Raw genomic sequence first — 25,755 nt, forward strand, 5'->3', positions numbered from 1 at the left:
CATTTTTCCAAAATTTTATTGATCAAAGGACATGATTAATTATTTATTGAAAAGGCACGTGTTGTGGTTGAATTGTTGATATTGGAAAATTATGTGGTTACATATATAATTTTCTGGCAGTCACTGAATGTCTGCACTTTCATATTTCACGCATATCTTTGATCCCAAGTCAATTTAGTAAACAGATTTTTCTTTAGTGAAGTAATATGGACAAATATGTATTATTATATTTAGTAAACTTTCATAAAATTTTCAAACTTTCAATAAACTTTATATTACACTTTCAAATTCTACCGGCGCCCTACTCAACTATTTTTAATGTATATTGATACGGTAAACGTATGCAGCTAATATAACGTAAACCGATTAAATAATTGTGAGAACTAAATGATATCTACAAATATAATTAGTAAAGACTTTGAAAACACGTTAATCAATTGATTTAATCGCCTTTCAATTAATTTAAAACCGTATTTGAAATCCCGGTAATAAATAACTAAGTGAATATAAACTTGACTTAAAGAAAATTATCAAATATTCATGGATATCATGAAAATGAATTTATATGCCGCAAATGCAAATAAATAGACCGATAACAACGAATTGGCATATGAAATGAGCAAATAATAAAAATGCCATTCAATTATCTAAAAAGCCAACCGAAATGCTATGAAAATTAATTTGACATCTTTGACATTTTGGGCAAACACAAACATGAAAATCAAAGGCGCAACAAGAACAACTACAACAACCATACGTTGGCTAGGACATTTGCCAGAGGAGATGATAAAGTAACCGCTCAAGTGTGCGTGTATGTGCGTAAATAAATTTGTATCAGTGTGACATATGAAGGAAGCCAAGCAAACATTTGGCTGGTAAATAAATATATATACGCACACATAATCCATATGGAAGCAAGCTACAGGAAGTGGCGTGCCGGTCGCTTAACTCTTTAATCAGTATTGTTTTATATACTAATTTCTATCCATTTGGCTTTCGGATACACATTTTCAAGGCGAATGCGTTAATTTTTTTCATAAGGTTTTGGTTTTTAGTATTTTACTGAACGCTTTTGGCATAATTTGCGCAACAGTCACGCAAACTTGTGCGTCTTAAGCGTGTGTTTATGTGTGCTATTGTGTGTTTGTTTGTCACGCATAAAACGCTGACAGCAAGGCAAACAGATGGCTATTAAAAGCAAACACACGTAAAAAACTAAAACCGAGTCGAGCCTAAAAGTATGCAGCAGCAAAGTCGTGCAAGGACGCAGACACGAGCATGTGTGTGAAAAGTAAAAAGCGGTGGATTTGCTCAAAGCAAACAGCAGAAGCCACAAATGATAATCAGCATTGCATAAGCCTCATCATGATGATGATGATGACGTGTATAAAGCGAGTAAAGCAACGTGATATATAAGAGTTCAAAGAAAACTTGGCAATGCCGAAGAGCAAATACTCTTATATTATATGATAACAATATTCACATAATGCTGTTCATTATATAACATATTTTTTTTGCACATAAATGTTTGCCAACATGTCTTGTCTTCTACTTTGTACGCTTTACAAATATATCCTGGAAGTTATTTTTGTTTCGATCTTGAATACCAATAATATATTATAAAAAATTGCGATGAAGTCAATTCTGAAAGTAAAGTTCTACGATTCCTTCTACGGCGAGGTGTAGGACTTCTATCATGTTGCATAAATGTATGTTAATACAAAACTAAAAGTTTGTATCAAAATGACATGTCCATATATAGTCGGTTGCTGATTCTGATCTAGTGTGCCTCTTGCCAAACCTATAATATCCTCTGCAAGGATACATCAGTGATATATACGGAAAAAACAACAAATATTTCCTGTCTGCGCTCTAAGATTTTCTAGACAAACACGCACATGCACACCCACTCTGATACGCATGCTGAAATTGAAAGCGCGTTGCATGTCAGCGACCCCTTGCCACGCCCCCACTCTGGGCGTCTGCTTGAGCTACGGCCATGTGACGAGCATACAAAAAATTGTCTCTTATGAAAATGTTGCCAGCACACGCAGGAGACTCTTTATAAGTGTACGTAGGTGCGTGTATGTGTTTGCTGTTAAGCACATCATTTTGGCCTGCTGCTGCCTTTTGATATTTTGTTTTGCGCAATTTAGCGCGCCATCAAAATGAAGTAGAAGTTGACTATTGCAGGATTGCCAATGGCTAAATTTGTATTTGAGTATGGATTGGTGTATTTTTGAGAGTAAACCAAATTATTTGCCTAACCATTTGACATATATTTCTGTAAATTTGTATGAATTTTATGCTTTTGTTTTTACATTTGTTGTAAGCATGTTTCACTTATTTTTATAGTTTTTCCCACGTTGACTGTAATTATTAGTTAAATTGCTGGCTAGACGGTTTCAGGTTTTAGATTTTGGCTTTCAATTTATGATACAGGCGTTCAAAATTTTAAAATGTACTTTGCATATCAAATAAGGCACAGCCCTTTTTGTGTGCAAATCCCAAGTTTAAGGCTTATTTAGCTCATAAATTAGGGCTATGCTTAGGTATGTAAAAAATATATACTTATATTTATGTAGGTAAATAATCTGGTTGCTCCGGCAACTTTGAATATGGCATATAAATAAAGTAATTTGGGCGTTAATACCAATGAATCGCATATAAGTATATGTATATATATACAAAAAGAAAACTAAAGGAAAAAACGAAAAACTTGGAAAACTTTTCTTAGTGCTGAAAAAAATCGAAGCGTAATCAAAGCGCTCGAGTGCAAACGAATGCTTAAGCCGTAACAAAGTAAGTGTGTGTGCCACATAGTGTACGCGCGCGTGTGTGTGTGTGTGTGTGTGTGTGTGTGTGTGTGTGTGTGTGTGTGTGTGGAGCGTGTGCGCCGTAACCGGAAACGGCGGCTACCAGCTACGTGACTTTTATATTTTCTACGCATTTTGGCTAAGGCCAAATCTCAATGTCTTTGAAAGGATTTGCATGAGGTGAAGTAGAGAAAGGTGGGAAAGGAAGGAAGAGATAGTCAAAGAGTTAAAAAGATAGAAATATGCTCTGTGATATGGTCGTCAAACGTCAACCCCATTACGACAGACGACTTTTGTCAATGGCTGCAGTAGAAGGTCAAGATTGCGTCCGCAACGCATGCATAGACACGACGCTTACCGTAAGGGTATCCAATTATTCGACTAATCAAAAAGTTGTGCGCACCAACTCAATTAGTCCAAATTGGCGTGTCATTAATGTCAATTGGCTCTCGTACTGAGCGCACAGTGTGGCAAATGACAATGAATAGGCGAATTGCAAATGGCAAACAAGAAAATTAGCGCATGACTTTCACGCGTAAAATTGAAAATCATTGCAGCAACACCTGCCACTTGAGGCAAGCAGCTTGCCACACACACATATACACCGAACGGCATTACGTGATTTTCGTTTATGATTTCTGCTTACAGCTTAAGCACTTCCGTTTCCGCCGCAATGAGCACAGCAAGCTGCCGCCATTTTGACTGCATAATACACACACAATCACAACACATACAGACACATACACATATATACACTCGCATACAGTGAGACTTGCCCTTGTCTTTCCCATAAAAATGAATATTTATGCTACACATTTAAGCGACATGAGCATGCGGATATACTTATATGTATGTGTTTTATAAGCATAACCATGATCTGTACGTATGTTTATGTGTGTGTGTGTGTGTGTGTGTGTGTGTATTATACAGTTGGTATGCATCAAATCGCATCGATTATTGTATACGTGGCATTCGGAGCAAAATACTATAACATGCGCCGAGCAGCAGCATCTCAGGGGTTTTAACACGTGGCTCTGCGTCATTTGTCATGGACAACAGCAGCAGCAGCAGTCGGGGCATGGTGATTTATCATATTTATTGTAGATATATACAAGGATAGAATATAGAGAAATAGTGAAATAGAGAGTGAGCGAGAGAAAGAGAGAGAGATGTATTGTTGTGTAGCTTGCAGCTTGCACAGGTGCAAGAGTTCAGCTTCATAATGCAATTTGTTTCTTAGCTGTCGAGCAGCGTTTTATGACAGCACTAGAAGTAAGGACAAAATAGCAGCAGCACAACATATCGAGCTGGACAGCCGAGAGCGAGACGCAGCCTCTCTTTATAGCATGCACTTCGAAACGAAGGTGAGTGTGTGTGTTTAGCTTACAAGCCAGTATAGCTTTATGTTAAAGTGTATTTGTAGTTTGTTGCTGTGCGTGTAAGTGCAAAGTCCCAGTTAAGTGCTTTGCATAATATTTAATGCAGTAAAAACACACGTGCAGCTTTTGTTTATCCTGCTGGCTAACTATAAATCCCATCTTTGCGTATTTTTATTTAAATAACATATCTAAGCGTATAAAAGATTTTGTTCTAACTGGCTGACCGACTGTCAGAGCTAGAAACCTGAAATTTGAACTGAAGATGTCTTTTGATTTATTTGACCTGCAGGTTATGGAAAACGTTAGTGAATGCCGTTACAAGCGTGCTGTCAAGAGTTTTTTGAGAGTCTAAGCGTTGCAGTTATAAGCGGGAGGTCACATGTTTAAATATAGCAGACATTTTAATATTTGGGTATTTAATTAACTTTTATTCATAAAAAAAAATCAAATTATATTGAGTATGCTTTGGCTCCAAGGCTCCAAGAATTCCGTATGGTGAGCACAACGCTTAGCGTTTAGCAAGAAGGCGGAATCTCCATAAAGCTGACACGAATCACAAGCAAACCTTTTTCATTCTCAACATTATTCCTTTGTCCCAAACGTTAAAACAGCGTATTCAATTTTTTGGCCTGCATATATATTAGAGCATGTGCCCTACATAATGTTTTATATAGTCAAAAATATTATTGGATTTTATTACCTCTACCACTGTGGCGTTATGTAATAACCAACTTTCTAATACGTATAAATATGTATTTAGTTCGAATTAAGCATTTCTATTGTCTACACAATGTGCAGGAGATTTTTAACATGAGCCACATACATTTAAAATATCTTTCATCTTATGCAAGCTCTAAAAGCTTTTAGCTCTGAGTTATACGATTAAGCAGCACTAATCGGCACCCACATAAACGCATACACACACGCATATGTATAGACACATATGGGCCCACCAAGGCAAGCACAAAATATATGCCACATGATGATATGGCTGTCGTTTTTGGAATTTGGATTTGCTAATGAAATGCCATTTTAAATTGATTTAAAATCTCAGCTGAAACTATAAATTCAACCACACACAAACAAGCGCACGCACGCCCACACATACAAATACTCACACACACACACTGCGACTAATGCATTGACAATCATAAAAAACAGCAAACAAATCGCATAAATTATTTATGAAAGATATTAGGTTGCCCCTGGGCTGATGCTGATGCCGTTGCTCTTACGGCTGCTTTAACTGCTCTTGCTTCTGCCTCATTTTCAAACGAAAAGCGCACATCAAACGCTTAATTGCGCACACAAAATGGCGGCGAGCACATGGAACCATTTCCTGCAACGCCATTGCTCAAGGCTTTTTAACAGAGCTGCAAAACCAAGAAAGTAAATTCGCTTTATATATGTTGCACCGAAGCGTTGTGAACTCTAAAATAAATAAAAAGTGTTGAAAATATATATGTTAGCAAATTATATCAGAATGTTTTTGATTTAACTTTTGCTTTTTTGCTCTTACTTAACTCAATATGATTATTAATAATAGTTATCATATTTTTTTATATTTATTTTAATGAATTTCCAAAACTATCACAATTAATAGTGTGTAAAATATAAAACTTTAAATATATTTTCGTAAAAAATAAAAGACTGCACCAATTAAAACAATTTTTTCGAAAAATTTGATTTTCGATTAATTGCTGAAATCAAATGGTTAACTAGTAAAATATTTTTGTACATAAATATTTAAATATACTCTATTATTAAACTTTGGGAAAATTTTGAATAATTTTAATAAGCAATATATTTAATAATAGCCAATTATAAAGACCTGTGACAGGTTTTGTAAAATTTAAATAAGTAAAATATTTGATACTGTTTATAACGTATTTAAATAAGTAAAATATATAAAAATATTTTTTTTTTTAAGGGAACATGGAAACAACAAAATACATAATACAATCCTTATTAATAAACGGCAAATATTACCTTAAAAAGTTAATATAAGCGTGTACAACATAAATGTGCTGATTGACTCTGCTGAAGGGTATATAAAAATCAGATATGGCATAAATCAAACAAAATAAAAATGATGAAAAAAGAATACACATAAATAAGTGACTGTAATCGATGGATTGGTATGAGAATAAGCTCCAGAGCTACTCTACAGTTGATTGCTTTATGCGTGTGTGTGCGCGCTTATGTTAGTGTGCGTATGAAATAATATTGACGATTAAGCGCTTTGCATGACACAGACGACACGTACACGCATATACACGGGCTGGCAGTGAAAGACGATGTGTTTGTACATTGAGCGTTTTAGACGATTTGTGGCTTTTAATGTGCCCGCGTGGCGCTTCATAAGTAAACGGTATATGTAACTCTAATACCGATGAATAAGTGCACGTGTGTCTGTGTGTATGTATGGTGGAGTGTATGTAATTTGATCGCCAGGCACGCTTAAATGGCAAAAGCTGTACAATTCCCCGCATGCTGAGGCGTCGTCTGTTCGCCGCTGCTTATTTATTTGCTGTTTGAGTGTGTAGGTGTGTGTGCGCGTAGGTGCTGGTGCGTGTGTTGAGGTGCGTTTTAATCGAATCAATAATTCAATTTGCGGCATAATTTTCGACGCTGATTTTGATTGATTCACACTCATTGCAGTTGGGGTGCGACATATGCGGCGTATGCGGAATGCGGCAAGTGGAATCTAAAGTATCGTATGGCACTTTTTGTTGTCGATTTAAATAATTTTCTAAAGCGGCCCTCAACAAAAATAAATTTGTTTACTTAATGTGATCGATGTTCTTGTCGCAACAAAAAAAAATTAAAAAATAAGATTAGTAGACAAGCTTTTTGTGCGACTCAAGCATTTGTCAGGCTGAGTCGGAAGCTGTAGTAGCTACATCAAAGCACATTAGTTTGTATGGGCGCACAAATTGGTTAGGCAGGCACTTTACACACCAGCACACACTTTACACAGCAATACACTCACACACTTACAGACGCGCATACACCTGCATGCATATCAGCATCCAAATCTGCCGTGCGCTCCATTTTCGTTTGGTAAAAACAAAAGCTGACGAATACAACAGAGCTAAAGTGGGCTAACGTTGAGTGCAAAAGCGCCCTCTCACTCCCCTGACCAACTTATCGCTGCGGGGCATTGCAAAAGCTGACATACATAGAAGGCAGGGGTGTGCCGCGTTAGATAGCGCCTGATATGTCAAGCTGTTTTGATGGCGGCACTTTTTGTCTATGCCCAATCAGGGCTGTAGTCCTTGTGACCCCGGGCCAAGCAGCCTTTGCCGCCGTTTGCTGCTGTCGCTATCATGTTCCACGTTCAACTGGCGGCCATTTTTGGCAGGTTTGACATATGACAAAAGCAACAATTTGCAACATTTCGCCGTTGTCTGCGTCTGTGCGAGTGAGTGGCGAGCGTTAAGCTCATTAGGCTTAGAAGTTACTTGCTTAATTACAAATAGCGGGAAATTCTACGACTTGATACCGTTGCTAGCGCAACCAAGTTGCCAGAGCCACGCCCATTAAAAATAATTTATGGATACGCCCCAATCTTAAGCAAATTATTGAAATTTAATGGGTAAAACTTTGTGCTCCGCCTTTCATAATTGCAAAATCAATGAAAATCAAAACGAATTTTCTGTGCACTAATTACACAAACTTTTCTCCAGGGAGAGGCAGCACAACAGCTGCTAATTAATATCTGCCTAAATCTATATTTGGATTTAATTATAAGATACTGCATAGCACATATATATCATTTATAGTTAAATGGTCCTCAACCTAAGAAGCCTTTCAATCAGTCAGCGCCAAGCCAGCCGATGTTGAACCGCCTGCAAACCAAACGATTTAATATCTCTGACAGCAAACAAACTGCGAGCTCTCTCTTTTCTGCTTGGCAAATAAAAATCGATTTTGTTTTGTCGCTTGTAGCAGTCGGAGGGGATAGCAAATAAAATAAAAGACACATAACAGGCAGTGAGACAGATTGAAAGACAAAGCTAATAAAAAAGGCAACGATAGCAAAAGATGCCAGCAACAGCAGCCACAGTAACAGCAGTCAAGGAACTGCTATACGATATCAGGACTGAGGCATTATTCAATGCTCTTTTACTATTTGATGTTGTGTTAAAGCTTTGCGTTCTGTTTGCCATGCTCACAGATACCAGACAGTGTGAATACACACAAGCACAAACAGCAGCGGCCACTTGAGCTGTTGCAAAATGCCAAAGGTCATGAAAAATATTTATTAGCGATTGCAGATAAAACTGGGCAAAAATGTATTTACTAATTGACACTGACCGGTGGCCGACGAACTGTGGAATATGGCATAGCATTGTTTTTATTCAAGCAATGCTCCAAAGAAATAGAACTAAATAAATGAAAAATCTAGGGTTATGCGGCGATAAAGTTACTTATTCTGGCTTAAAAGTTATTCCGAAATGTTGTGAAAACCATTCATTCAAAGGAAAGTTTTTCGAATTCGCTAAGCCCCAGTTATTATAAGTTAATAGCATCAAAATTGAAATAATATTTTTTTTAAGATTTAAATACAAAGGACTTGTTAAGGATACCGGTTTCGATTGTCAGATATGAAAAGACTTTTATTATAATTAAACAACAACCCTAAAAAATATAAATTTATTTCTTTTTCTTACAAACTAAGCCAAACGTTGTTTAATGGCAAGATAATTGAGCGTGTACACCACGATAAGCCATAGTGATTTGCCTATTGTGCTTGTATGTACAGCCATGACACAATCTACTCATTACTGCTCCAAGAACTGGCGACTGATCAACAAATGAAAGAATGTCACAGAGATTAACGCGACTAATTGCCTGCTCGGAATTTGTTTCGACTCAGATGCGATGCGACAAATAATCAATAACCTCGTGAGGAATGAATTGCTCAAGGGTTGCGTTGGCGTTTACATATTGATCTCTTCATTAACTATCTGATGATTATTAAAGATGATGATTATAGAAGAAGATTATATTTTAGTTGCCTTAGCAAACGCTGAGTATACGGCTTGCAAAGGTTTTAATGTAGATTTATATTCTTGTCAATGTAAGCCTAGTTCAATTCATTTACGCTCTTAGGCCAATTAAAGGTTCCAAAATTACATTATAGCTTCTCTTGCAAAGGCTCAATATGCCGTTTGGCAAAGGCTTGAGGTATAGCCTTGTCAACGCAAGTCTGGAGGACAATCATCAAAGTGCAGCGACATATTGAAACTTGACAAATTGTTTGTTACGCTCACTGATGATGATGGGCAGCATAAAATAGGTTGAGTTCTAACCATCAAAAGTGAATATCGGGCGTGTGTGTTTGTGTGTGTCTGGGTGTAAAGGTGCAATGCAAAATTTGAGCTCAGAAGCGCGTGCCAAGTTTCAAAGGCTTATAACTTGTACTATGACTGCTGTTGCCTGTCGGTGCCCACCAAAATGGATAGGCGTAGTAGGCTGCGGCGGATTGAGGGAGAGCCGCAGATAAAAGCCGAGTATAGATTGTGCATGGGTGTAGCCTGGCACAGCCTCTTGCGCTGTTATAGATAAAAGTCGAACAGGCACTTTCAGCTATTTTGCCTATGCGAAATAAGTTGCGTAAATCCCAACACAAGAACCCACTTGAATCAACCTTTTAAACGTGCAGAAGTCGCTGCAAGAAATTAGGCAAGTAGCAAATAAAATTGGTAAACAGTTATAAAACTAGATAGTGAGCGAGAGCAAGAGTCAGAGAGAGAGAGAAAGAGAGAGAGAGAGAGAGAGAGAGAGAGAGAGAGAGAGAGAGAGAGAGAGAGAGAGAGAGAAAGAGAGAGAGAGCGCGCAGTGAGAAATGAAAATAAAAGCAGCTTAAACGGCTGGCGGCTGCTCAACTATGCGCTTAACACGGAGCGTATGTGTAATAAACCAGCACTAACACATGTCCTACTCCTCCTACACACAGTCACACGCACAGACAGTCGAGCGCTTTCTCTCTCACACACACACACAAAAGTCGCTTTGTCTTTTGGGAAATTAAAGCGTGTGGGGCAAAAAGTGCCAGGCTTCATGTTAATTTTCATTAAAATTATATTAACTTGTAACGTGGCTGCTACTGCTGCTGCCACAGCACACAGGGCCCAGAGCTCAGGACGCAGCACGGCTCAGGCTGGCGACAAATTTTTTAGTGTCCTTGCAAGTTTCTCGTATGTGTGTATGTGCATGCAAGTGCAAATCCTGCGGGACACTTAAAATATTTAAATGCGCAAAATAATAAATTAGCAATTTTCCAAACTAAACGACAAACGCAAAAACTTTGCCACTGCCTCGTTTTTAGTCAGCTGTTGCTGGCCCATGTTCCATGTTCTGTGCTGGCCTGGCCTGGCCCGTACCCTCTACCCAGTCTCATGTATGGTCAAGTCCTTGCCCAGAGCTGTCCGACACATTACATGACAGCCCAGGATCTGAGCGCCTTAACTAGGTCAGATGAACAATTATTCCCCGGGTAATTAGCAAATAATAAAGTCATTAGTTTAATAATGAAACTGAAATCGCTTGAGATATTTAAATATAAATGAGATAAACAACTGTTGGAGCTGGGCATATGCGGAGGATTGTGAATTGAAAATTTAACAAGGGAGGGTTCGTCACAGGCATGAGCACTTACAAGTCAAAGTAGAAAACTTTTACAAGTTATGCATATGTTTTCATTTTAAAAAGGTGATAATACATTTAACAATGCCTTGAATAACAGTTATGGAAAGAATAACAAGTTAATAATATATATATTTAATACTTTCTATACATAATTAATACTTGTGGCATTATTATTGCTAATCTTAGATTTTAAGTTAGTGTAAGCAAGGCAGGGGCAAGTCAACATATATATATAATATATCATTGCCTGCATATGCTTATATGATATTGCACATGCAAATACACGTACTTAAGAAAAAATAAATTTATATATATAAAAACAAATGTTTTTACCAAACATCTATTGGTAAAGATAGATGATTATTCGATTATATTTTTTTTGGAACTAGTTGTGTTCAAGGCTTTGTTAATTGCCAACAATAATATACATTTCTGGTTTATAGTGCAGGTCAGCTAAATCTAACTTACTTGTAAACAAACTTTCTTGTTTTGATAGCAAACACTTTACTTATTTTTTAGTACCTTAAAAAATTGTAAGCCATAAAAGTAGACAGCTGCATTCAACTCATCTGTAGTGATTGTCATTGTTGAGGGCACAAAATGAAACTCTTATGGATAAACACGTGCATGTATCCTGGCAGTCTGTATGACTTTAATAATGTCCTAGGTGTTTGTTTGATGGCGATGACTAACGTGCGTTTTATGAGTCCTTCGCTGGCAATGGCCATTTATTATGTTGGCATATAAACAATATTTTATTTAACATCATTGTCAGCCTGCCAGTGTGTGTGAATGTGTTCTTGTAGGTAGAAGACTATAAAAATTGTCAGCTTGGCTTCTCTGCGCCACTGAGCACTGTGCTGTGAATTATTTCGCGCTTTGCTTTATTATAAAACACTTTTATGTTTATGTCTTCATATAACCCAAACATTTTGAGTGTCGTTGCACACACTCTCTCTCTCTCTCTCTCTCTCTCTCTCTCTCTCTCTCTCTTTCCCTCTATCTCTCATGCACTCAGCTTCCGCGACCGTTGCTAAATACGGCACTGTTATTGCCTGGCGCCTTGACTTTGCTCGTATGCTGTGTTTTCATAGCGCTTGCCACTTGCGCTGTAAACATAAATTTGATGCGGCCAGCACATGAAGCATTTTGTGGCAGCAGCCGCGTGACAATAAAGCGCGTCATAATAATAACCGGGACACACAAACCTATCAAAATCAATGGGCGAGTCGGTCTGTCTAAAAGAGCAAAACGCTTAAGCGAAGCAACACAAGGATAGAGTATATATGTTTATGTATTGCAGGCCTAGAATGTGCGCGGGATCGGTAAAGAGAGGACAACACAGGAAGGTGGGCATAAACTGAGTTAAGGGCAGACGACTGCACATAAAAATGCGAGTTAATTAAAACAAAACATTTTCAATTATAAGCTGTGCATTGCTGGCGGGGCCAAATGCAGCTGCAGTTGCTGTAGCTTGCCATATCTACATACAACAGCGAACTTACCACAGACACACACACACACACATACATATTTTAACAAAACAAGCGGCGTTTACGTTTCGGTGCGCAAGTTTTGCTTGTTATTGCAAAAAATGCAGTATACTTATGTGGGCGACGGCAACGACGACACAACAGATGCTGTTTGCATAGGTATACGTATATGTGTGAGTGTGTGTGCGTGTGCGTATGTGCACAAGGGTGCGTGCATGCAATGCCAAGAGTTATTGTCGTTGCAGCTGTTGCTCACGCTGATGTTATTGTTTTTATTATAGTTGTTTTCACAGCACGATGTCAACAGGCGACAGACAACAGCCCCATGAATACATTTAAATAAAAGCACTTAATGTGCTCGCTAACAAATTTAAAGGATGCTTTTCAGCCAATTTATAGCTATTTAAAATGCGATTATCAGTGAGTTATAGAAGAGCTATGGTTATATAATAAAAGGAAAAAATTATCGATTGAATATTTTCAATGAATTCTAATTGTGAAAAGTGTTACTCTGAAATTACAAAAATAAATATTTTATAAATAATAAATATAAATTATTAAAATTAATTTCAAACAGTTGTCTTTAAAATACAAATATTTCCTATAAATAGTTATTACCAAATAATATTAAACAAAAGCCAATTGATTCTCTACCTTAATTTCATATTGAACTTTATTGAAAATAAAACAATATTATTCAAATTTCCTTTATTACGAGTAGATTTGTTCTATGTAAGCCTAATCAAATAATTGCGGTAAATTGACCAATTTATTTTACAAGAGAATAATTAATTAGAATAATTTATATTTGCCTTTAAAATGCACACAGCAGATAAAGAACATTTTGTAAGACTTTCTACTTAATGATTACTCAGAAAATCCGTCAATTTTATTTCAACTGACAAAAATGTCCCAAATAACACGGACCACAACACAATTACAGCTTGCATGGCAGCTATCTGAAATTGTAACAATCAATCAATCAGTGAAAACAATCAACATGATTAACTCGTATCCATTTTAATTAGATATACACACACTCACACATACATGCAGAGCCACAGTCTCTTATACACAATGGCGAGCGGGAAAAACTTGTTAGCACGCTGTCCGCATACCACAGACAATTGTTTTGCTTCTGGACGTGTGAGCTGCTTAGATTAATGAACTCAGTCAGCCACAAAACTGGGCCACGTCCACGCCTACACCTGTTCACCAGTATGCCGCTTATAAGTTTGACCGTTCGCTCATGCGCCAATAGCATTGAACAAGGAGCAGCTGAGTACTGCCACAGACTCATAATTTTGAACGTACATTTTCGGTTTAATCACAGAAAAGCCCCGAAATAATCCATAAAGAGCCCAAAACTTGCACTCGGATGAATATTATAAAAATAAAAAGACATAAATAGCGCCTAAGTGTGCCATAGATAAACTCTCAGACACAGACAGTCCCTTATACAAACAAGAAGCACCCACCCACTCTTCGCTCGCTTGGTGGCGGTCGCGTTGCCTGTCTGTGTGGAAGACGCAGACAAATTATGGACAAATTACGTCGACCTGGAAATGAGCAACGGCCATGTCGCGGCCATGGAGCTCCTGGTTCATTATATGCGCCGCAGTAGATGCGCCCTTATTGTCGCAATCCCACCCTCGCCCAGCAGACAGCAGACACCAGACGCCAGCCACAACCTCGCCACTCATTTCCCCTAGCTGTGCGTTTAGCGTTTGTCGACTGTTTGGCTTTGGTCTGGCTATATTTAAACCGGAGGAAGTCAGTGCCAGGACGTTGCTGAGCCGGCTGGTTAGCTCTATTTTTTCCACTCATATGTGCGTTTGTCTGTATTCGAGCCTGTGTGCTGGTATACGTGTGCAGGCCTGTGCCTGTGGTGGCCTTTTTTGCCGCAACCATTTCCGGTCGTTTGTCGCCATTTTTATAATGCGTCCCTTTCCCGCTGGCAAGTTGTTGATTTCATTGCGTTTTTTCAACCCTGCCCCCCTTCTCAATAACCATCCCCTACCACCCACTGACAGTTACTTTTTAATTTAACAACATTGCTCATATTTAGGTCGCTTTCGCGCTTAATATTAAAAATACATTTTAACATACATTTCTGTAGTGCATCATGCGACGTAAAAAAAAAAAATATGACTATAAAATTTCGAACGCAACGATTTCGGTATTTTACCATTTTTTTGCGTTGGGCACATTTTTTTTTCTATTATATAGTGAAATTCACTTAAGCGTAGAGTCAAATGAATGGTAGAGTGGACAGGCTGGGCTGGCAGCTCGCAGCAACGGATAAGCCTTGTCGGCCTTTTGCCGGAAATTGAGGCGGCAGCGAAAAAGCGAGCAAAGGGAAATTGTTTCAACTGCAGCTGCAGGTGCAACATTCGCAGCTGAGTTTCGGATTTTTCCCCCTTTCTTTTGGACAAAATGCTTAAGTTGAGTCCATGGCGCGAGGGCGTTGTAAATATAAAGAATGAAATATTTAAGAGACATGCTTTTAAAATATTGCTTAAAATTGTATGCTGTCGGCTGCAGGCAATGCGGGTTGAATTTAATTGAAGTGGCCCTCAGGGTGGTCTCTTTTGTTGCAGCAACTTTAACGAAGAAATTCAATTCAAGAATCAATAAATAAGTCCTTTGCAGTTTCTTGAAAATGTATCAAATTAATTAAATATATAATTTAATTTATGCAATTGATTGAGTTTCAATAAATAGTTTTGAGACTCAAAAGATAAGAATGAATGTAACAATATTGTCTTCTTGTAATAAACTGCGTTTATTTAAAACTCAAAAAAAAGCTATACACAACAAATATTGCATGCAAATGAAATGGAAAGGGACCCAGCGTGGGGATCTACGAAAAGCAAAGCCACAACAAGACAACGTCACGAGCACGACAAACCAATGACAAATCGCAACATTTGTCAGCTAGAAAAGCATGTCAAGTGACTAAATTACCGTTGTATTCCAGTTTGTGTGTCTCGCTCGCACACACACTCACCCTCTTCCTCTTGCTTATTGATTTCGCAATTTTTCAAAAATGTTCCATAGCTTTTCTATGCTTCGCTGTTCCACATAGTCACTTTTTGCATTACCATGTCGCTGACTTTGCTTTGTTATAAAACTCAACCGCAATTCATTTGAATTCAATTGTCAAACGGCTAACAACAAAGCTAAACTCTGTGCGGGCGTGTGTGAGCGTGTACGTGTGTGCTGCGTGTGTGTGTTGCACTTCCGGCATGCCTGCTGGCATAGAAAAGCTATAGCAGCTGTGCTGTTGGCTAAAGGTCTTGCATTATGCATTTTGTTAGCAAAATTTAATGTGATTTAGAAGTTGAGGCAGACATAGAGAAGTAGAAAGAGATGCCAACATATCATAGTCAAAATGCTCGAGGGGTCATGAACTAAGTTTATTGTGCACATTTAAATGAAATTGCTGCGCTCAATTTATGCGCTAAACGCCAAGAGGCATTCACAGGCACTAGCAAGCATTCACAAAACACTCACAGATATTCACTAGCAGGCAGGCAAGCGACTTCATGGCAACAGCAAAAACTACCATTGAAGCAGCAGCAAGAACATTCACCCGATTCTACTGCACTCGCTGCTCACTCATTTCGATTCGCTACAATTGTTTTTTGTTATATTTTTGTTTTATTGTTAGTCGGCGCACTCGTCGCAATAGTTTTATGAATATCGTTTTGGTTTTAAGTTGTTTTTGCTGTTGTTGTTTGTTATTCGGTTTGGCTGAAATGTGTGCATATTGTTGGCATAATTGAATGGTTTTTGCTGCCACCAAGTTGGCCAAGTTTTTTCCCAACCTGGGCAATAGTGTGCTGTGACATTTGTTGACTCTTTAATGGGTGGTTCGAGTGCAATGGGTTAAGTGACTAATTTATTTAGAAAATTAAAACCAAGTAGTTGAATGAAAACTTTTTGTAAAATAATATACTTTCATAAATTGTATAATATTCATAACTCCAACCTAATCGTACTCATCTCATATTATATTTTAAATTTTATAAGCAATTGCTAGTTCCCTTGAGATTTTCCAGAACTTATCAGGTTTAAAGTGCTTTATATTCATATATTTTCACCTAGTTTGCTATCACTTAGAGCTATGCCAGCGGTAATATAATAAATAAAGCGACATTCGTGCAGTTAATTAAGAAACCCTCCCTCTTAATATTTTCTTGAAATATTTAAATATTATTTTAGTTCCACGTTGAAAGTTTCAGTCGCAGGCTGTACTTTGACATTTTCAAAAGCCATCAAATCTCATGCAATTTTAAAGCTATGTTTCTATAGCTTATAATTAAATCAAAAATAAAGTGAGTAACTATGTTTCTTTCGTTTATAATTAAATCAAAAATAAAATTTGTAACTTCCTTGGGAATCTCGAAAATAATCTTTGCTTAATTATCCTTTGGGTTTGAAGTGAAAAGCAGCTGTTAATCGTCTCGGTGCTTGCGCTTATCTTTTTAATCATTATATTTTGTGGCTTTGGTTGAACTTTTGCTCTAGAAGTTCGTACTAGGAGCAGAAAGTAGCACTAGTTTGACACTAGTTAGCAACTAACAACTACTTAGCCGCAAGTTCGCAGCTTTTCGCAATCTCTCTCAATAAACACTTGCACAGCTCTTAATTACCCAATGCAAACTTAGTCACGGCAACAAGCTGTGTCCTGGGGCACTGGCTTGGGTCCCCACCTGACGATGCTTGATGCCAGCTGAAATTTGGGGCTGAGAACTTGGGGGTTGCGACGTGGCAGTCACTGGAATGTCATGCAAGTTTATCAGCTTGTTCGAGCTGCGTGTTAAACAAAAAACGTGGCGAAACTTTCAAGTCAAAGTTTTCATGACTCCTTTGTCAATAACCTGTATTTGGCAAGTAGAGCCTGCCAGGTCGCAAAAATATATATAAGTTGTATATATACATTTATATGTGGCTCATATAGAGGTAAATATGAGAATTTCTCTACATATCTGAGCATAATTTGAACCTATTGACATTTCGATGGCGTATGTCTGGGATAACTTCATCTGGCATGTTAACATGGCATGTCCGACCTCACACAGCCTGATCCTTCCCTACGATTTACTCAATTAATACGTTGTGCAAAAGTTTTTTTGGGCTATTTAATTTGGCGAGCCGCAGCCTGCGCTTGTATATAATTTACGAGTTTTATGTGCGATGGCCGGACGGCTCTAATCCATCATTATTGATTGGCATAAGTTTTTTCCCTCTACCTCTACCCACTGGCATTATGTAATGACCAGCAAATGTTTGGTCAATAATATATAAACAAATTCTCGAGAGAAACTAGATGAATTTCGGTACTAACCACATAAATATTTTTATCTTTTTTAATTGCAGTAGTCGACCGTTGAAAGACATTTGAAGGCATTGTGGCAAACAAATTGCCATTGTCAACATGGTGAAAGGATTAGAAAAAATCAAATTTTAGGCAGCTTCTATTGCAAGTGAGCGCAGCGTACAAAAGCAGCACGTGCGCGCTTTATTTTAAATATTCATAAGCACAAATACAAAATACACCCAAACACACACATTCCGAGTGCGAGTGTGAGTGAGAGAAAGGGGTGTGCCACTAAAGTTGTTTCGTCGCCTCGTCAAATTCTATTAAAAATTCATCTTAACGGTTATGTGTTTTGACAAAAAATAACAACAACAAAACAAACACAACATAAAGAACGAACAACAACATCAGCTGAAAAAGGGCGACTGTTTGTAAATATTTAAATGAATTTATGAGCAGCGCAAAAGTTTTTAATTAAGTGAAAAAAATTAAAGCAACAACAAAAAGGATTCAAGCCAAAGAAAATAAAATATATAAAATAACACCACGAACGGCAACAACCACGTGCACGAATATTGTCACTAAACACACACGCAAAAAGCCAGCAAATCATTTTGCCCATATGTGTTAGTGTGTATGTACGTGTGTGTGCATATTTGAAATGATGTTTGCATAAAGCGAAGCAAATTTATTTGAATTTTTTATGCCCATGTAGCCGCTCACTACCTATACAGTACATTCCACATACATAGAGAATTTACGTGTTACATTTACAATTGCCATTTGGCACAGTCAGAAAAAAGGAAGCCGAAACAAAATGGGGTCCAACATGAAGCAGCAACTGAAATGCACACCGTTCATTTTATGTCTCATCATTGGCACCCTGTACCTAAGAGGGACCGAGACACACGAGCATGTCGATGGGTATAAGCCAGGTAAGCACACGAAATACCTTTTATATTATATGCGCAGTATCTTCAGAGTATATTATATCAGATATTAAAATGCAATTTCTTGACTTGATTTTGGCTCAGATTTGTTTATTAGGATTTAATAATTAAAACAGGCGTATTCAAAAACAAATACTTTTCATTCAGAAAATACTCCAAAAACTTGTATGACAATTTGCTTTTCCATTTAAATACTATATAAAGATTTAATTTTTAATTTGTGTTATTGAATATTTTTTGATAAAATTGTTAAACATTATTATTTCCTATTATCCGAGCTATTATAGCTTTAAAACAAAAAATTGTTTCTTCTCAAACGTTGTTTATACCCTGCTTCAAAGAAACGGGCACACTTGGGTATATTATATATACATATATATATATTTTTATAACTATAAAATATGCGTGTTCAGTCCACTTATCATATAAATACCAGTTCTTACTTCCAGTAGCCTTGGGTACATCTGTGAGTGCATTAAATATAATTTACTATGATGGTTTAGAGTTTAGTTTAGAGACAAAAACACTGGAATGTTGGGTGTAACTAACTGCTAATAACTGCCTCAGATAAGAAAGGTATTAGAGCTATTAGTAGGTATGTATTAAAAGCACAACCTGCATCTCTAACGATGGAATATAAAATCATTCTGTACTTAAGGTATCTGTTAGTCTTATACTCTCCGTTCTCACACGACACATACATCTTAAGACGTTATCATATTTACATTTTAATTAAAACCATTTATTTAAATTGTTTTAGAGTATTTATCCATTGAGTTGCACTTTAAATTTGTGAGTGGCGTATTTTTAAAATTTTTCGGTATTCGTTTGGCTGAGAGTAAAAGCTGTGAGCATTTAGCATATTAATTTTAATTATGCAGCAGAATCATAAAATTTTAATTGCTCATTTGAAACTTTGCTTAAAGCCATTTTGCTTGTCAAACTCTAGAAGATTATGTGGCAGAAGCTTGGCAAGCTGTTAAAACAACAAAATGTTGAAATACATAAGTGGACGTCATGCGCTTAATTGACTATAAAACCAAAACTTTTAAATTCAACAGAACAAGTTCATATCTTGTGTCTTGCATCATAACTGAGCTAACTAGTTAGCAAATAAAATTAAAATTTGTTTATTTGCGCTTATATTTGAGAATGGGATAGACACTCGAGTCGTTAGAGTCATTTGAGACTAAAAACTCAGCTGATAACTTAACCTTAAAAATATATAATAAATAAATATGTAAATACTAGTGCAGTTTTACAAATTGTTCAAGCTATGATAGATCTGCTTTTATTTCGGATCGATTTTCGTTTCGATTTTTTGACGATATTATTTGCTTTATATTTTGCCAGCAATTCTTCGAATTTGCAATATTACCTTTTCCATAATTGAAATACCATTTCTCAATTTACAAATTCTGCGCATTCCATGTACATGTAAGCTGCACTAAATTGTTGGTAGCTGTTATTGAATGCAACATTTAACTGCATTTTACGGTGCAGTGAAGTAAAAGGTTTTTTATTGCTGGTGCTTAAAAATGTGGCAATAATTGTTGTTGTTCACTTTTGTGTGTGTGTGTGTGTGGGCGTGTTTAAATAAACCAAAGTTGAGCTGTGCGAATATGTTAAATTAATAAATATAAAATTATGCAATTTATACAACCTCATTATTAACTTTTTTCCAAGAGAAGACATGTGCGGCACGCTTGTTTATAGCTCTTGTTGCTATTTGTTTTTTCCTATTGATTTATATTTTTTTGTTCCGTAGTCACAAATCCAAAGCGTCACCTGCGTCACCTGCCTCATTGAGCGCCCATTGGGCTGGGCCACGCCCCTTTTGGCCTTATCCCTGCGGCGAGTACTTTTCCGAGCTGCATAAATTCTCATTTTTATGTGTCTGCGTTGGACTTTACATTAGCTGCTGCTGCTGCTGGCTGTTGTTGTTGCTGTTGCTGTTGCTGCTGATTATCCCCAGAGTGCTATATAAAAATTTGTGCTCGCATTTTGCTGTTGATCTCTTATTTTCGTTGCATGTATAAATTTATTGCGCTGTACACATTTTCCAGCGTCCAGGGAATTTATAAAATGAAATGAAGTAAAGAAAATTGAGTTGACCAAATAATTTCATATAGAGCGGACGCATAAATAAAATGTAGATTGCTGTTGTTCTCATATATGTATTTCATAGAGTATTAGTTGAGCCTGCACAAAACAGCTGCGCATTTGACAGATCTGGAAAAAAGCTTTAATTTCATTACACAGCGCTCGTAGCTCGAGCGCTTACATAATAATTAGTTAAATAAATTTCACCTAAATACACAGAAACGCGGAATAGACCCAGAGGAGGCGTGTGCCACGGCAAAGAGTAAACACAAGCAAAGCTGGGCTAGGCAAACAGGTAACCAACGTCGAGGGTATCCCTGGGCAAAAACGTGCAGCAAATGGCCACGTCAAAAGCACGTTCGGGCTCAACTTTGAGTTTGCTTTAAGTCTTCAACGTTTGCAAATTATTTTCCATCATTTTTCACGCAAAAAGCGCACAAATTTTGCAGATACCAGTACAGTAACGGTGTGTAGGGGAGGGCTGAGTGGGTTAGAGAAAAAGACGTTAACGTCGACAGAGACACAACGTTCTTGTCAACAGGCCGCATCGGTGTCGACGTCAGTGTCCGCGTCGTTAGTATGGCACGCGGCCGGCCGGCTGGGTAAGACAGCAGCTGGCAGCTCTAAGAAGACACGCTCTAAATGAAATCTAATTAAAATATGCACTAAACGTGCAGTCGGCGTTGCAGTTGAAGTTGCAATATATTAAAAATACTTCACATGCAATGCGTTTTCCCTGGCTTTTAATGATACACAAAATATTTTCCTATTTAAGCTGAGAAAATTTTTAAATAAACAAATAAAAAAGTTTCAGTTCGTACCAACTGTACTATTTATGTACACAGATGTACAGAATTTAATGTTAACTTAGTTTAGAATTTATTTCTGTAAACTAAATAACTTTCAAAGGTACTGAAATAGTGGAAATGAATATCTTACCTTTTTTAAGACCATTCGTCCATGATAATCAACTTCTGGCGTCGAGTCTAATCGTTTCGATAAATTTGATGGCATGAATCTTAATCATCTATTCAAAACCATAAGTGGATGCAATTATTGAATTGCAAAATAAAAACAATACAACATGAGTTGTGTATTAATATATTATTAATTATATTATATATAAAATAAATGTGAAGATAATTATGCTACAGGATTTATTAATATTAATATTATTATTAACTCGATTTGTCTCCACAAGAGCAACTTTTCTCGTAAGTCAATTCTGTGTCAATTTCAAGTGTCGTATTTAACATGTGACTCTAACAAAACAAGAAACAGATTACAGAGATAATTAGTTATATAATGTACATTTGTATATGTATATATATAAATACGCGTGTGTTCATGGAGAACGTACACGTACACACATGCCGCTGCATCCATATATATATATATGTTTATGGTATATATTTTTGCAAGCGAGGTCTCGGCGGCTGCGTTTATGCTAATTTCTTGCGCGCTTAATATCGTCACTATTCTACATATATACACATATACACACACTTTATATGTGTATGTATCCATATAATATATATAATGTATATATATAATATAATTGCCAATTCTCTCTCAATATATAAAATAAATATAAACACTATCAACAAATGACTGTGGAACAATAAAAAATAAAATGATTTAAAGTTGTATCCCTTATGCATCCGTCATTCACACTCAGTCTCATAAGGAGATGAATGTTGGCTACATGCACTGACCACATCAATTTGAAATGTTTTAGAGTTTCATAAAACAAACCGAAATCCACCGAAAATTACTCACACAGCGTCGTTCTATAGATAGATTGGGATAGGGATAGCTATAGCTATAGCTGTGAAGACTACCTGGGGCAGCTGGCATAACATGCGATTTCTAATTCAATTTCGGTGACAGCACATAAATAAAAGAAACATTTTAGAGTTGAAGTAGCAGCCAAAAGCAGCGCAAACGAACCAAAAACTGTAAAAGCAATTCCTTGACAAAATAAAAGGCGCACAAATGTCACATTTCCCAGGCCAAATACGACCACAACTACAAAATGTGGTACAGCATAAAGAGTAAAAGAAGAAGAGAATTGCGGCGAATCGTTTACCAATTTTCTGACTGCTGCAAATCAAACAAACACTAAAAAGAAAAGGAAAAAAATTGAAAATACAAAAACCAAGAAACAGAATCAGCAGCAGAAGCAACCGAAAAACTTTTTAAATTAACTAAAAAAACACACACATACCGAAAGAGACACAGAAAACCGAGTGAGAAAGAGAGAGATAGAGAGAGGGAGAAACAGAGAATGAGCCAGAATAAGAACGCGACACGTTGTCGCTGGTGTTGGCATTTGGTTTGAGTATTTTAGAGGAAAGTGGAAAACTTTTAGTGGCATGTTTACAAAATAAACTTCAACTTGCAGAACGACATAAAAGAGAAGCCGAAAAAACATAAATAAAGAAAAGCTGATTGGTACGAAAAAAAGATGATAATATTGGGGCCAGGTTCTTAGCCAAGTCAGCCCCATTATTATTGTATATGGGATAACGACTATGACGGTCATCCGTTGACACATATTTTCGTTGCAAGGTAAGACACACACACACCCAAAAAGTTTTTTGGCAACTTTTGTTTGGTTTGTTGTCATTGTGAACCAAAAAAAAGTTACATTTTGTTTTGTTGCGCTGTCGCTGCTGCTTTTTGTGCTGACAGTTGGCAAACAAAGCATAATTTTTAATCTGAATCTGGCCATGCAAACATTGTTACATATGCCAACGACACATACACACACCTTCACATACACACATGTGCATACACCTGCTGGCACACCTGCAATGGCTTTTAGCCTGATTATTAACTACCGACAAAAAAGTGATGTTTACTTGGCATTGCCTGCGATTCGCCAAAAACAATTTCGCAGCATCCTACAAATGGCACATACGCTGCGTGTGCCACCCGTACTCACGGTTTCCTCAATATGTTTGGACTTTGTTTTTTGCTTTTTTTTCGAACAACTGATACGTGACAATATCATCAAGTGAACACCTTTTCTGGTAGACTACTGCTGCGTGTTTGTTGATTTTGCATTTAAAATAGTTTTCGTGGAACTCGCACGTATTTCAACAATTTAAGGCTTGTCACATAAATCAGGCATGAACCATAAATTCTCAGCCCAACAGTTGCAACTTTCTAAAATATTTATTTATTCAATATGCTATGCGACAATTAATATCGCTATTTTAAAGATTATGTAATAAATTCCGTAAAAGAATCACAATGAACAAGGATGTACTAAAATACACTTTTAGGACATTAGCTGAGAGCCCTCATGAATGCAGAGGGAATTGTTTTAATGGATTCAATTGCACCGTTAAACTTGACTTATGCCCTGAGCTATACTTTGGTATTGTCAGTTAAAAACAAAAATAAATATTTATTTTCATAATTATAAAACTAAGATTCTCTGTAAGCAACAGAAAAATTTGAAAATATTATAATTTGCTATAGAAAGTTATATTTCTTAAAGTTAAGACGCACTTAAGTTGGAAAAAGTTTATAATTATCGTGGAAATGTTAAAGGCATCTTCAAAAAAAATGATCATATTATTACCTATAAAAGAATTCACGTGAAATTTTCCTTTCAACTTTGACAGTTAAAGGCCGTGGCGCAGTCATCAAACTGACAGTTATGAAGGTGCCTTCATATCGGGGGAGCATTTGGGTATATTAATATGTAGTTTGTGTTGGAGCAAGCGGGTATTGTTTGTGTTCAACTGACATTTAATGACCGCACATAATATGTTATTTGTGGTGCGGCAGCATTTAAAATTCAAGTTCATCGTGTGAGCGCTGCATATTTAAATCGACAGCTGTTGCTGACAGCCAGTCAGAATCACAGACCCGAACCCAAAAAAGCGACACAACCCAGTACCTTGGCCAAACATTAAAAAGCATTCTGAATTGGCCGTAGGAACCAGAAACGTATTTGATATGTATCCGGCCGAGCTGCATTAATCAGCATACGACGTGCTAGATAGACGCTGTCAAAGCTTTTCGTATTTGCAAATTTCTTAACACGAAATTAGTCGCAATAAACAAGGCTAACAAACAAGGCAACGCTACGTCAAGGAGTGCAGCTGGCGGCATGTCGCAGGGGCTGATGTCTAATCGAAAGCAAATAAAATGCATTGCATACCTGCATACCATAAACTGTCACTTGCATTGTGTGGCATACACAGCCAGTAGACGGCATGCAATCCAGACGAGACGCCTCTTACCCCTCTTACCCCTCGGCCACACCCAACTAACCAATGTCTGGGTTACTGTCTGACAGTCCGTATAGCTGTCTGTCTATCTGTTCGCATGTCTATCTGTCTTTCTCTGACAAGGGATGCGTGTGTTTGCATGTATATCTGTATGTTTGTGTGTGTGTGTGCGTGTGGCATGCCAAGCCCTCGTTTTGTATGCACCATCGCCTACCAATACCGGTTGCAGCCTTGTGGGCCCGGGGCACGGCTATTAGCCGACCTCGCTGTATGTTTTACCATAATTTGCCAGCAGTTTCAGTTCGAGGCGACTGACACTGGCATGCGGCATCGTTTGTCGTCTCTTATCGAATGGCATACGAGTGCGGTTTGCATGTCGCACTCCACTGAATCCATATCGCCAGCACCCTAACCGCTGTCTGTGGCAATTATAAATGCAAAACTCAGCCCCTGAGCTGCATGCAGAAATTAAAATTGTTTACCCAAGACATTACTACGCCACCTATTAACGTATATTATTGAATGCGCCGTCAAATAGTTACAACGAATTGCTTTTAGGCGACAACTGCCTCACATTTCATGTAATTGTTGGCACGGACAACAAATAAATTAAATTTTTAAGCACAGTTATGAGTTGTCTTAATAAACAGGAATGTGGTTTTATTGTTTTAAAAATGATTTAAAGTGTCTTTTAAATAATCGCCAAAAACATTTAGGCTTGGCATGCATGTCAATACTGTTCATACAATTTCTATTGGCCATCTAAACTGGCGCCAGCAGCGAT

The 25,755-nt window shown here is 37.3% G+C and overlaps 1 protein-coding gene across 3 annotated transcripts in view; it reads left to right on the top strand.

Moving 5' to 3' along the window:
* side-VI (sidestep VI) overlaps positions 1-25,755 on the top strand; it is a 90,474-nt gene that overhangs the window by 7,421 nt on the left and 57,298 nt on the right. For 2 of the 3 annotated variants that reach the window (XM_070207069.1, XM_070207070.1), the window contains exon 2: positions 17,731-18,606. In XM_070207069.1, coding sequence (XP_070063170.1) covers positions 18,489-18,606 — 118 coding nt within the window. In that variant the 5' untranslated portion in view covers positions 17,731-18,488. The remainder of the gene's footprint in view (positions 1-17,730; positions 18,607-25,755) is intronic. The other variant, XM_032435335.2, reaches the window with a different exon arrangement.

This window comes from Drosophila virilis, chromosome 2 (genome assembly GCF_030788295.1).
Source record: "Drosophila virilis strain 15010-1051.87 chromosome 2, Dvir_AGI_RSII-ME, whole genome shotgun sequence".
Lineage (NCBI taxonomy): Eukaryota > Metazoa > Arthropoda > Insecta > Diptera > Drosophilidae > Drosophila > Drosophila virilis.